At 52.4% G+C, this 13,198-nt stretch overlaps 1 protein-coding gene across 1 annotated transcript in view; it reads left to right on the top strand.

Moving 5' to 3' along the window:
• Positions 1–13,198, top strand: part of col9a3 (collagen, type IX, alpha 3) — a 190,985-nt gene that overhangs the window by 80,800 nt on the left and 96,987 nt on the right. Inside the window, exon 7 of the mRNA XM_086005879.1 lies at positions 3,610–3,633. Within this exon, the coding sequence (XP_085862005.1) occupies positions 3,610–3,633 (24 nt within the window). The remainder of the gene's footprint in view (positions 1–3,609; positions 3,634–13,198) is intronic.

The following is a 13,198-nucleotide window of genomic DNA, read 5'->3' as shown; positions in this document are numbered from 1 at the left end:
CTGCCCCTCCGACAGTGCGGCGCTCCCTCAGTACTGCCCCTCCGACAGTGCGGCGCTCCCTCAGTACTGCCCCTCCGACAGTGCGGCGCTCCCTCAGTACTGCCCCTCCGACAGTGCGGCGCTCCCTCAGTACTGCCCCTCCGACAGTGCGGCGCTCCCTCAGTACTGCCCCTCCGACAGTGCGGCGCTCCCTCAGTACTGCCCCTCCGACAGTGCGGCGCTCCCTCAGTACTGCCCCTCCGACAGTGCGGCGCTCCCTCAGTACTGCCCCTCCGACAGTGCGGCGCTCCCTCAGTACTGCCCCTCCGACAGTGCGGCGCTCCCTCAGTACTGCCCCTCCGACAGTGCGGCGCTCCCTCAGTACTGCCCCTCCGACAGTGCGGCGCTCCCTCAGTACTGCCCCTCCGACAGTGCGGCGCTCCCTCAGTACTGCCCCTCCGACAGTGCGGCGCTCCCTCAGTACTGCCCCTCCGACAGTGCGGCGCTCCCTCAGTACTGCCCCTCCGACAGTGCGGCGCTCCCTCAGTACTGCCCCTCCGACAGTGCGGCGCTCCCTCAGTACTGCCCCTCCGACAGTGCGGCGCTCCCTCAGTACTGCCCCTCCGACAGTGCGGCGCTCCCTCAGTACTGCCCCTCCGACAGTGCGGCGCTCCCTCAGTACTGCCCCTCCGACAGTGCGGCGCTCCCTCAGTACTGCCCCTCCGACAGTGCGGCGCTCCCTCAGTACTGCCCCTCCGACAGTGCGGCGCTCCCTCAGTACTGCCCCGCCGACAGTGCGGCGCTCCCTCAGTACTGCCCCGCCGACACTCCGGCGCTCCCTCAGTACTGCCCCTCCTACAGTGCGGCGCTCCCTCAGAACTGCCCCTCCTACAGTGCGGCGCTCCCTCAGTACTGCCCCTCCGACAGTGCGGCACTCCCTCAGTACTGCACTATAATTTTTGTGCTCAAGTCTCTAGAGTGGGACTTGAACCCACAACCTTCGGACTCAGAGGCAAGAGTGCTGCCCACTGAGCCACGGCTGACACAATCTGAAGCCACAGATACTAAGGGCTGGATTTTCATTCAGCAGTCGGGAAGGAGGCGGGACTACAACTTTCGGGTTGTAGTCCCGCCTCCATTGAGATGCGGCCAATCCACGCGATTTTCCTTTGATTGACCTTGTTGAGCCTGCCCAGCGGGCTCAGCAGGCCAATTAAGAGCCACCCGGCAACAGGTGGCATCACAGGCTGCAATTTCATCTGTCAAGAGTTTTTGACAGATGAATTATCAGTGTTTTACAGCTATTTGAAGCTGTCAAACACTGACAGTCTGACTTCTAACCTGAGTCCTTCTACGCAGACTCAGTTAGAACTCTCACCGGCGCTGAAGGCTGTCACTTTTGACAGATCGCAGCCATTCGGCTTTCAGTGCCGGCTGAGTGATGGACTCCCGACGCCTAGAGGAAGAAAGGCTGTTAAGGTAAGTACAGGTAATTTAAACTTCTTTACACAGTTCAGACACACCAAACACACTTACCTTTGCACTCATGCACCCATCACTCACCTGAACACCGAGATCGCGACCCCTCCAAGTCCTTCAACCCGACGGCCCGCCTGCTCTAACCTGGCGTGGTTTGGAGCCGTCGGGAATCTCACACGACACCCCTCAAAATAGGGATTAGGCTAAAAACTGCCTGTTAACAGGCAGTTAATTGGCACTAATCCCTTCCCGCACGGGTTGGCGGGTCCCAGTGCGGGGCGGGTACCCGCCTCCTCTGAAACTTACGTGGAGGCGGGTTTTGGGCGGGATGGTGTCAGGACCCCCGAATTCGGGATTTTTGCCCCCCGCACGCCTAAAAGCCTGCCTCATGGCACACTGAAAATCTGGGCCAAAGTGTGGGGTGCTACTGAGCAAAACAGATGAACAGGATCCTAGATGAGACCCCTGTTGATCTGACTGATAATAAGGGAATTACAACTGGCAGAATCTTTGCGCTAGGAAGAATATTTAGCCTGCCTCCGCAAGATCCTGCAAATCCATTGGCAGGATAGGCGCACCAACGTCAGTGTTCTCGCTCAGGCCAACATCCCCAGCATCGAAGCTCTGACCACGCTCGATCAGCTCTGATGGACGGGTCACATCGTCCGCATGCCCGATACGAGACTCCCAAAACAAGCACTCTACTCGGAGCTCCGACATGGCAAGAGAGCCCCAGCTGGGCAGAGGAAACGCTTCAAGGACACCCTCAAAGCCTCCTTGAAAAAGTGCAACATCCCCACCGACATCTGGGAATCCCTGGCCCAAGACCGCACAAAGTGGAGGAGAAGCATCCGGGAAGGCGCCGAATACCTCGAGTCTCTTCGCCGGGAGCAAGCGGAAGCCAAGCGCAAGCAACGCACGTCAACCCAAGCACCCCACCCACCTGCCCCTTCAACCACCGTCTGCCCCACCTGTGACAGAGACTGTAGGTCCCGCATTGGACTCATCAGTCACCTGAGAACTCATTTTTAATGTGGAAGCAAGTCATCCTCGGTTCCGAGGGACTGCCTAAGAAGAAGATGATTTAGCCTGGGCTCCTGCTCCTGATCATCTCTGCTGATCTTGCTGCTAAGTGACAGGTAGCAATGTCGGATCTGATGTGGTTGTGAAGCCTGTCACAGTTGACCATCTTGCCAACACTCACCGTCTAGGCTCTCGCGTGAAGGATAAGGTGAGGCGCAAGAATGCTGCCATCCCCTGAGACTGTTCCCCAGGAGTCACTGCCTTTAGGAAGAGGCGGGTGTGGTGGGGTGGTGGGGTGGGGGCGGGGGGAGAACATTACGGGGAATATTTTGAACTGAGCCGGGCACAAAGTTGTAGCGCTGAGCACCTTCTGCTTCAAGCTTTCAGATTTGAGCAGGTAACGGGCAATAGTGGATGTACACTGTCAGCTGTGGCTCCGTGGGCAGCACACTCCCCTCTGAGTCGGAAGGTTGTGGGTTCAAGTCCCACTCCAGAGACTTGAGCACAAAATCTAGGCTGACACTCCCAGTGCAGTGCTGAAGGGGTGCCACACTGTCGGAGGGGCAGTACTGAGGGAGTGCTGCCCTGTCGGAGGTGCCGTCTTTCGGATGAGACGTTAAACCGAGGCCCCGTCTGCTCTCTCAGGTGGACGTAAAAGATCCCATGGTACTATTTCGAAGAAGAGCAGGGGAGTTCTCCCCGGTGTCCTGGCCAATATTTATCCCTCAATCAACATAACAAAAACAGATGATCTGCTCATTATCACATTGCTGTTTGTGGGAGCTTGCTGTGCGCAAATTGGCTGCCGCGTATCCCACATTACAACAGTGACTACACTTCAAAAAGTACCTCATTGGCTGTAAAGCGCTTTGAGACGTCTGTTGGTCGTAAAAGGCGCTATAGAAATGCAAGTCTTTCTTCCTTACACACCCCGCCAGATTTTCCTTTCGGGGAATGGGTGAGCGACGGGCAGCCAATCCGCGGACGGCCATTTTCCAGTAATATTGTGTGTGAGCACCGACTTGGAACTGGCTGGGTTTGCAACAGTTGCGGAGAGTTGGGAATAATTCCGATCACTGGATCAGCGCAATGATGCTCATTCTTGTGTTTATCTTCCTTGATTCACAGGAACCGGGGCCGATTGGAGCAGAGGTAAGACGATGCTTTATTTACTGTTAGGAGATTACCAGATCAGCAGCTAGCGGATATCACACTAGTTACAGGGAGCTGGTTTATTCCTTCACCATTGTGCAAGGCCCATAGAATAATTGGGTTTGAGTTACATAGAGTGACATCGAATTTACAGCACAGAACCAGGCCATCTGCCCCCACTGGTCCGTGCCGGTGGTTATGCTCCACACGAGCCTCCTCCCACCCTCTTCATCTCACCCTGTCAGCAGATCCTTCTATTCCTTTCTCCCTCATGTGCTTATCCAGCTTCCCCTTAAATGCAAATGTTGTTACGCTGCAGAAGTTATCAAGCATCTGGAACTTTCCATTCCCAGTTAGTCAGGAAGGATCCCCATCCACCAGACAGAGATGCCTCTAGCTTGTGGCCAGCAGTGATGAGGGAGATGAAGATGATGAGACACAAGCAATTGTCGCTGAGTGTTGTCGCAGGCCATGGCTGCAGATATTTATCACATTACGTTCCTGGTGAATGTGTCGTGTGTTTCGAGTTGGAGAACAGCATCATTCAAAGTGTTCTTATAGTCTGCATGACTCCACAAACACATTGGAAACTCTTTGTCGCTGGTCCTATTTATGTGGATTGGTGATGTTTCTTTTGATGATTAAATTTAGTTGATTAAAGTTTTTTAATTGATTCTGCCCGATAAGATGTAATTGTTGGCAGTTTAAAAAAAAAAAATTTTGACTTGTGGGAGCTGGTCTTCACTTGGGGCAAGGTCGGGGCGAACGAGGGGAAATGAGGGCCCATAAATGGGGCAGTTAACCCCCCAACGATTGGCCCACTGGGACTTTCACAATCCCCTAACGCAGGGCGGCTCAAACTCTGCCTGAAACTAGGGGTCGGCCTCTTTCCCGTGTGACTCGGGGTCTCAGTGACGCAGATTAGGCTGTGCACTCGCCACACATGTATGCACAGAGGAGGCCATTCAGCCCATCGCGCCCTGTGCCAGCTCTTTCAAAGAGCTCTCCAATTAGTCCCACTCCCCTGCACTTTCCCCATAGCCCTGAAGATTTTTCCTTTTCCAAGTACTTATCCAATTCTCTTTTGAAAGTTACTATTGAATCTGCTTCCACCGCCCTTTCAGGCAGCGCATTCCAGATCACAACAACCCGCTGCATGTCAAAACGTTTGCTCATCTCCCCTCTGGTTCTTTTGCCAATTACCTTAAATCTGTGTCCTCTGGTTACTGACCCTCCTGCCACCTCTCCTTTATTCTATCAAAGCCCCTAATGATTTTGAATGCCTCAATTAAATCTCGCCATAACCTTCTTTATTCTAAGGAGAACAATCCCAGCTTCTCCACCCTATCCACACAACTGGAGTCCCTCATCCCTGGTACCATTCTGGTAAATCTCCTCTGCACCCTCTTCAAGGCTTTGACATCCTTCCTAAAGTGCGGTGCCCAGAATTGAACACAGTACTCCAGCTGAGGCCGAACCGGTGATTTATAAAGGTTTAGCATAACCGCTTTGCCTTAATACTCTGTGCTTCTATTTATAAAGTCACGGATCCCATATGCTTTTTTAACATCTTAATCAACTTGTTCTCAATATGTTCCGATCAGAAACGGCCAGGGAAAGTTTGGTAAAGCCAGAAGGAGCAGGTGTGACCCTCCTGGCTGCACAAAGATACTGCGGGCCGCTGTCAGAAACATAGAAGATAGGAGCAGGAGTAGGCTATTCGGCCCCTCGAGCCTGCTCCGCCATTTAATGAGATCATGGCTGATCATCCAAATTCAGTACGATAGCAAAATACTGCGGATGCTGGAAATCCGAAATAACAACAGAAAATGCTGGAACAACTCGGCAGGCCAGGCAACATCCGTGGAGAGAAAATAGAGTCAACGTTTCTTCACCTGTCCTATTACTATCTCGTCTCGCCTTGAATATCTCTTAATGTCTCTTCTTTCATCCCCTCCCCCATTTCCCAGCCCCCAAACGGCCTTTTGTTTCATTTCCTGCCTTTTCTCTCAGTTCTGACGAAGGGTTTCGACCCGAAACATTAACTCTGTTTCTCTCTCCACGGATGTTGCCTGGCCTGCTGAGTTTTTCCAGCATTTTCTGTTGTTAATCCAAATTCAGTACCCTGTCCCTGCTTTCTCCCCATATCCCTTGATCCCTTTAGCCTCAAGAAATATATCCAACTCCTTCTTGAATATATTTAATGAATTGGCCTCAACTGCCTTCTGTGGTAGAGAATTCCACAGGTTCACCACTCTCTGGGTGAAGAAATTCCTCCTCATCTCTGTCCTAAATGACTTACCCCTTATCTTTAGACTGTGACCCCTGGTTCTGGACTCCCCTGCCATCGGGAACATCCTTCCTGCATCTAGTCTGTCCAGTCCTGTTAAAATTTTATAAGTTTCAATGAGATCCTCTCTCATTCTTCTAAACTCCAGCGAGTATAAGCCCAATCGACCCAATCTCTCCTCATACGTCATTCCTGCCATCCCATGTATCAGTCTGGTGAATCTTTGCTGCACTCTCTCCATGGCAAGAACATCCTTCCTCAGATAAGGCGAACAAAACTGCACACAATACTCAAGGTGTGGTCTCACCAAGGCCCTGTACAACTGCAGCAAGACATCTTTGCTCCTGTACTCAAATCCTCTCGCTATGAAGGCCAACATACCATTTGCCTTCTTAACCGCCTGCTGCACCTGCATGCTTACCTTCAGCGACGTGCACAAGGACGCCCAGGTCTCGTTGCACTTCCCCTTTTCCCAATCTATTGCCGTTCAGGTAATAATCTGTCTTCCTGTTTTTGCCACCGAAGTGGATAACCTCGCATTTATCCACATTATACTGCATTTGCCATGCATCTGCCTAATCACCCAACCTGTCCAAATCGTACTGGAGTTTCTCTGCATCCTCCTCACAGCACACACGCCCACCCAGCTTTGTGTCGCCTGCAAACTTGGAGATATTACATCTAGTTCCCTTGTCTAGATCATTTATATATATATTCTGAATAGCTGGGGTCCTAGCACCTATCCCTGCGGTACCCCATTAGTCACTGCCTGCCACTCGGAAAATGACCCATTTATTCCAACTCTTTGCTTCCTGTCTGCCAACCAGTTCTCTATCCAAGACAGTACCTTACCCCCCAATCCCATGTGCTTTAACTTTACACGCTAATCTCTTATGCGGGACCTTATCGAAAGCTTTCTGAAAGTCCAAATACACCACATCCACTGGTTCTCCCTTATCTAGTCTACCAGTTACATCCTCAAAAAATTCCAGTAGATTAGTCAAGCACGATTTATCTTTTGTAAATCCATGTTGACTTTGCCTGATCCTGTCACTGTTTTCCAAGTGCTCTGCTATTACATCTTTTATAATAGACTCTAGCATTTTCCCCACTACCGATGTCAGGCTTACTGGTCTATAATTCCCCGTTTTCTCTCTACTACCCTTCTTAAATAGTGGGGTTATATTAGCTACCCTCCAATCCATGGGAACTGTTCCAGAGCCTATAGAATTTTGGAAGATGACCAGCAATGCATCTACTATTTCGAGGGCCACTTCCTTAAGTACCCTAGGATGTAGATTATCAGGCCCTGGGGATTTATTGGCCTTCAATCCCGTCAATTTCCCTAACACCATTTCCCTACAAATACTGATTTCATTCAATTCCTCCCTCTCATTAGACCCTATGTTCCCCGACATCTCTGGGAGATTATTTGTGTCCTCCTTTGTGAAGACAGAACCAAAGTATGTATTTAATTGGTCTGCCATTTCTTTGTTCCCCATTATAAATTCCCCTGATTCTGACTGCAAGGGACCTACACTTGACTTCACCAATCTTTTTCTCTTCACATATCTATAGAAGCTTTTACAGTCAGTTTTTATGTTCTCTGCAAGCTTACTCTCAATATATTTTCCCCCTATTAATTAATCCTTTTGTCCTCCTTTGCTGAATCCTAAACTGCTCCCAATCCTCAGGTTTGCTGCATGTTCTGGCCAATTTATATGTCCTCTCCTTGGATCTTATGCTATCCCTAATTTCCCTTGTTAGCCACGGTTGAGTCACCTTTTTTGTTTTATTTTTATGCCAAATTGGGATGAACAAATTCTGTAGTTCATCCATGCGATCTTTAAATGTTTGCCATTGCCTATCCACCGTCAACCCTTCAGGCCCCGGCCTCAGCCCACCTCGCCATCGGGTGTGTCCGCCCATTCCCCCTCCACCCCCCCTCCGAGTAGCAACTCACGGCCCCTCCGCCCTTGTCCCAGCAGCCAACTCTCTTGAGGCCCAAGAGCAGTGTCAGGACCCCCAGTTTGGCGTCCGCAACTCACCTGCCAAATTCAGAAAAAAGAGCCTCAACATGGCAGGCCCCTCCTCGCGACCGGTCAAAGGTCAAAGTTGGCCCCATTGACTTTTGCCGTCGGGAGCAGCCCTCGGCCTTGAAATTTCACCGTGCAGATGCCATTGCACGGAAACATATTGCGTCCGGTATTTTAACAGATTTACTTCCATCTGGTTTACACCCCTTGTCAAAATAGGGGACAGACAAGCACTCTCAAAATTGTTTGGTCACCTTACTCCCTTCACACAAAGGGTTGTGGAAATCTGGAACTCGCTCCCCCCAAAAAGCTGTTGAGGCTGGGGGTCAATTGAAAATTTCAAAACTGAGATCGATAGATTTTTTAGGGAAGGGTACTAAGAGATATGGAGCAAAGGCGGGTAGATGGAATTAGGTCGCAGATCAGCCATGATCTCATTTGAATGGCGGAGCAGACTCGAGGGGCTGAATGGCCTACTCTTGTTCCTATGTCCCCAAGCCAGCACATTGGCCCATAGAACAAGCCCAGGCAACACCACTTTGTCTAAATTCAGGCAGTGTCCCTCATGCCAACAAAAATAGGATTGTGATTATCCGAAACCAGTTTACTGAGTGTTGCTGGGAATCTCACACTTGCCTTTGAATTAATCCTATAGCTCTGCGTGGGCTGGTGACCTCCGGGTCAAGGAGCTTTCCATTTTGAGGAACCATCTTCCTCCCAATGTAATTATTTTAATATCTTGTAAAAGAATTCCAAAACTGGTATTTAAAAAAAAAAAAAGCTGAAGCTGTAATATGAGGACAGGTTGTGTAAACTTGTATTCCCCACTCGGAGCACCGTGCACACTTCTGGTCAGCATATTACAACAAGGATATCGAGGCACTGGAGAGGGCGCAAAGAAAGATTGACGAGGAGGATCCCAGAACTGAGAGATTATACCCGCCAGGAAAGGCTGACCGGGCTGGGGCTCTTTTTTCTAGAAAAGGCAGAGGGGTGACCTGATAGAGGCCTTTAAGATTATAAAAGTGCTCAATAGGGTAGACGTAGAGAAAATGTTTCCACTTGTGGGGGAGACCAGAACCAGGGGCCATCAATATAAGATAGTCACTAATAAATCCAATAGAGAATTTAAGAAAAACTTCTTCACCCAGAGAGTGGTGAGAATGTGGAACTCGCTGCCACAGGGAGTGGTTGAGGCGAATAGTAGAGATACATTTAAGGGGAAGTTAGATAAACACAAGAGGGAGAAAGGAACAGAAGGATATGTTGATGGGGTGAGATGAAGAGGGTGGGAGGAGGCTCGTGCGGAGCATAAACACCGGCACGGATCAGTTGGGCTGAAGTTTCTGTGCTGGAAGTTCTATGTAATTCTCTTGAATTTAGCTGATTGGAGGTGATCTGATCGAGGTGTTTAAAATGATAAAAGGGATTCACTGGGGTAGATACCGAGAAACGATTTCCTTTGGTGGAATGTTTTTATTACTTTGTGGAGGCGGTTGTTCTCGTTTGATGCACTCTCGCTGTTCAGCTGATGGGATTGCTCAGAAATGGAGATTCCTCCAACATGATTTGAATTCCAAAATAAAACAAGTTTAATTATTGTCGTGTTGAGGGTTTGAGAGAGAAAAGGAATCAGCTTAGCATTGCTATCCAGTATAAGGGGGGGGGGTTCAGTATGGGGGGGGGGAGGGTCAGTACAGGGGGAGGGGGTCAGTACAGGGGGGTTCAGTACAGGGGGGAAGGGCTCAGTACGGGGGGGTGTCAGTACGGGGGGTGTCAGTACGGGGGTGTCAGTACGGGGGGGGGTCAGTACAGGGGGTGTGTCAGTACGGGGGGTCGGGGGGTGTCAGTACGGGGGGGGTGTGTCAGTACGGGGGGGGTGTGTCAGTACGGGGGGGGTGTCAGTACGGGGGGGGTGTCAGTACGGGGGGGGTCAGTACGGGGGGGGTGTCAGTCAGTACGGGGGGGTGGTCAGTACGGGGGGGTGGTCAGTACGGGGGGGTGGGGTCAGTACGGGGGGGTCAGTACGGGGGGGGGTGTCAGTACGGGGGGGTCAGTACGGGGGGGTGTGTCAGTACGGGGGGGTCAGTACGGGGGGGGTGTGTCAGTACGGGGGGGTCAGTACGGGGGTGTGTGTCAGTACGGGGGGGTGGTCAGTACGGGGGGGTGGTCAGTACGGGGGGGGGTCAGTACGGGGGGGGGTCAGTACGGGGGGTGGGGCCAGTACGGGGGGTGGGGCCAGTATGGGGGGGTCAGTACGGGGGGGTGTCAGTACGGGGGGGAGTCAGTACGGGGGGTGTCAGTACGGGGGGTGTCAGTACGGGGGGGGTCAGTACGGGGGGGGTCAGTACGGGGGGGGGTCAGTACGGGGGGGGTCAGTACGGGGGGGGTCAGTACAGGGGGGGTCAGTACGGGGGGGGGTCAGTACGGGGGGGGTCAGTACAGGGGGGTCAGTACGGGGGTGTCAGTACGGCGGGTGTGTCAGTGGAGGGGGTCAGTATGGGGGGGTCAGTACGGGGGTGTCAGTACAGGGGGGGTGTCAGTACGGGGGGGTCAGTACGGGGGGGTTCAGTATGGGGGGATGTGTCAGTACAGGGGGGGCCAGTACATGTGCAAGAACCCTGCTGGAGTCAATGATAAGCGTAGAATAAAGATTCTGATCGTGCTAATGCATTTGATTTTTGGAATATATTGTTTTTATTGAATTAAAATTTCAGCCATAACTAATCACCTGAATCCCAAACATCACATTGCAGTGATAACCTGCACGTGTAGGAACATCGAAGCAGGGGGAGGCCATTGAGCCCCTCCAGCCTGTTCCACCAGTATCTCCCCTCCATTTACCCGCCTTCACTCCATATCCCTCGATACCCTTACCCAGCAAGAATCTGTCGATCTCAGTCTTGAAATTTTCAATTGGCCCCCAGCATCCACACCATTTTGGGGGGGAGAGAGTTGCGGGTTTCCACCACCTTGTGTGAAGAAGTGCTTCCTGATTTCCCTCCTGAGCCAAGTTGCCCTGGAATATTGCAGCATTCATTCCTCTAGAATGCGCAGCTCTCTGGAATTCTGATTGGAGTTCAGAATGATGCACAGCTGCTCGTGTCCGTGAAGGACTAACTAACGTTGTGTTAGAAATGCACTAATTTTAGCTGAAAACACTTTACATACACTCATCCGATACAGGTAAATGCACTTTGCACTTGTATATCCAGGATCCAGAGGTGAAAGGCCACTGACTAGTTCACTGCACAAGCTAGTTCCCACCCCACTGCTGCCATGGAGTTGGTTACTAACCAATGCCCATCGTACCACTCAACAACAACAGCTTGCATTTATATAGCGCCTTTAACATAGTAAAACATCCCAGGGTGCTTCACAGGAGCGATTATCAGACAAAATTTGACACCGAGCCATATGGAGATATTAGGACAGGCGGCCAAAAGCTGGGTCAAGGAGGCAAATTTTAAGGAGCGTCTTGGAGGAGGGAGGGAGAGGTAGAGAGGCGGAGAGGTTTAGGGAGGGAATTCCACAGCTGAAGGCACGGCCACCAATGGTGCAGCGATTAAAATCAGGGATGTGCAAGAGGCCAGAATTGGAGGAGCACAGAGATCTTGGAGGGTTGTAGGGCTGGAGGAGGTGACAGAGATAGGGAGGGGTGAGGCCGTGAAGGGATTTGAAAACAAGGATGAGAATTTTGAAATAATAATAATAATAATCAACTTTATTGTCATTGTTAGTGCACAAGTGCAGTACAACGAAATGTAGGCTTGCGGCTCCCGAGAGTGTACATTTAGATTAAGACATTTAAACATTCAACATTCATTTGGCTTGTAATACATTAACATAAACATAGTCGAGGCGTTGCCGGACCGGGAGCCAATGTAGGTCAGTGAGCCCTGGGGTGATGGGTGAACGGGACTGGGTGTGAGTTAGGACACGGGGCAGTGAGCCCTGGGGTGATGGGTGAACGGGACTGGGTGCGAGTTAGAACACGGGGCAGTGAGCCCTGGGGTGATGGGTGAACGGGACTGGGTGCGAGTTAGGACACGGGGCAGTGAGCACAGGGGGTGAGGGGTGAACAGGACTGGGTGTGAGTTAGGACACGGGGCAGTGAGCACAGGGGGTGATGGGTGAACGGGACTGGGTGTGAGTTAGGACACGGGGCAGTGAGCACAGGGGGTGGTGGGTGAACGGGACTGGGTGTGAGTTAGGACACGGGGCAGTGAGCACAGGGGGTGATGGGTGAACGGGACTGGGTGTGAGTTAGGACACGGGGCAGTGAGCACAGGGGGTGATGGGTGAACGGGACTGGGTGTGAGTTAGGACACGGGGCAGTGAGCACAGGGGGTGATGGGTGAACGGGACTGGGTGTGAGTTAGGACACGGGGCAGTGAGCACGGGGTGAGGGGTGAACGGGACTGGGTGCGAGTTAGGACACGGGGCAGGGAGCACAGGGGGTGAGGGGTGAACGGGACTGGGTGTGAGTTAGGACACGGGGCAGCGAGCACAGGGGGTGATGGGTGAACGGGACTGGGTGTGAGTTAGGACACGGGGCAGTGAGCACAGGGGGTGATGGGTGAACGGGACTGGGTGCGAGTTAGGACACGGGGCAGTGAGCACAGGGGGTGATGGGTGAACGGGACTCGGTGCGAGTTAGGACACGGGGCAGTGAGCACAGGGGGTGATGGGTGAACGGGACTGGGTGTGAGTTAGGACACGGGGCAGTGAGCACAGGGGGTGATGGGTGAACGGGACTGGGTGTGAGTTAGGACACAGGGCAGTGAGCACAGGGGTGATGGGTGAACGGGACTGGGTATGAGTTAGGACACGGGGCAGTGAGCACAGGGGTGATGGGTGAACGGGACTGGGTGTGAGTTAGGACACGGGGCAGTGAGCCCTGGGGTGAGGGGTGAACGGGACTTGGTGCGATTTAGGACACGGGGCAGTGAGCACAGGGGGTGAGGGGTGAACGGGACTTGGTGTGTGTTAGGACACGGGGCAGTGAGCACAGGGGGTGATGGGTAAACGGGACTGGGTGTGAGTTAGGACACGGGGCAGTGAGCACAGGGGGGGTGACGGGTGAACGGGACTTGGTGTGAGTTAGGACACGGGGCAGTGAGCACAGGGGGTGATGGGTGAACGGGACTGGGTGTGAGTTAGGACACGGGGCAGTGAGCACAGGGGGTGAGGGGTGAACGGGACTGGGTGTGAGTTAGGACACGGAGCAGTGAGCACG

The sequence above is a fragment of the Somniosus microcephalus genome, chromosome 13, assembly GCF_052327205.1.
Source record: "Somniosus microcephalus isolate GS21.2 chromosome 13, FLI_Smic_1.0, whole genome shotgun sequence".
Taxonomy (NCBI): domain Eukaryota; kingdom Metazoa; phylum Chordata; class Chondrichthyes; order Squaliformes; family Somniosidae; genus Somniosus; species Somniosus microcephalus.
Note: the sequence above shows the minus strand (reverse complement) of the source record. Positions and strands in the feature narration are given on the sequence as shown.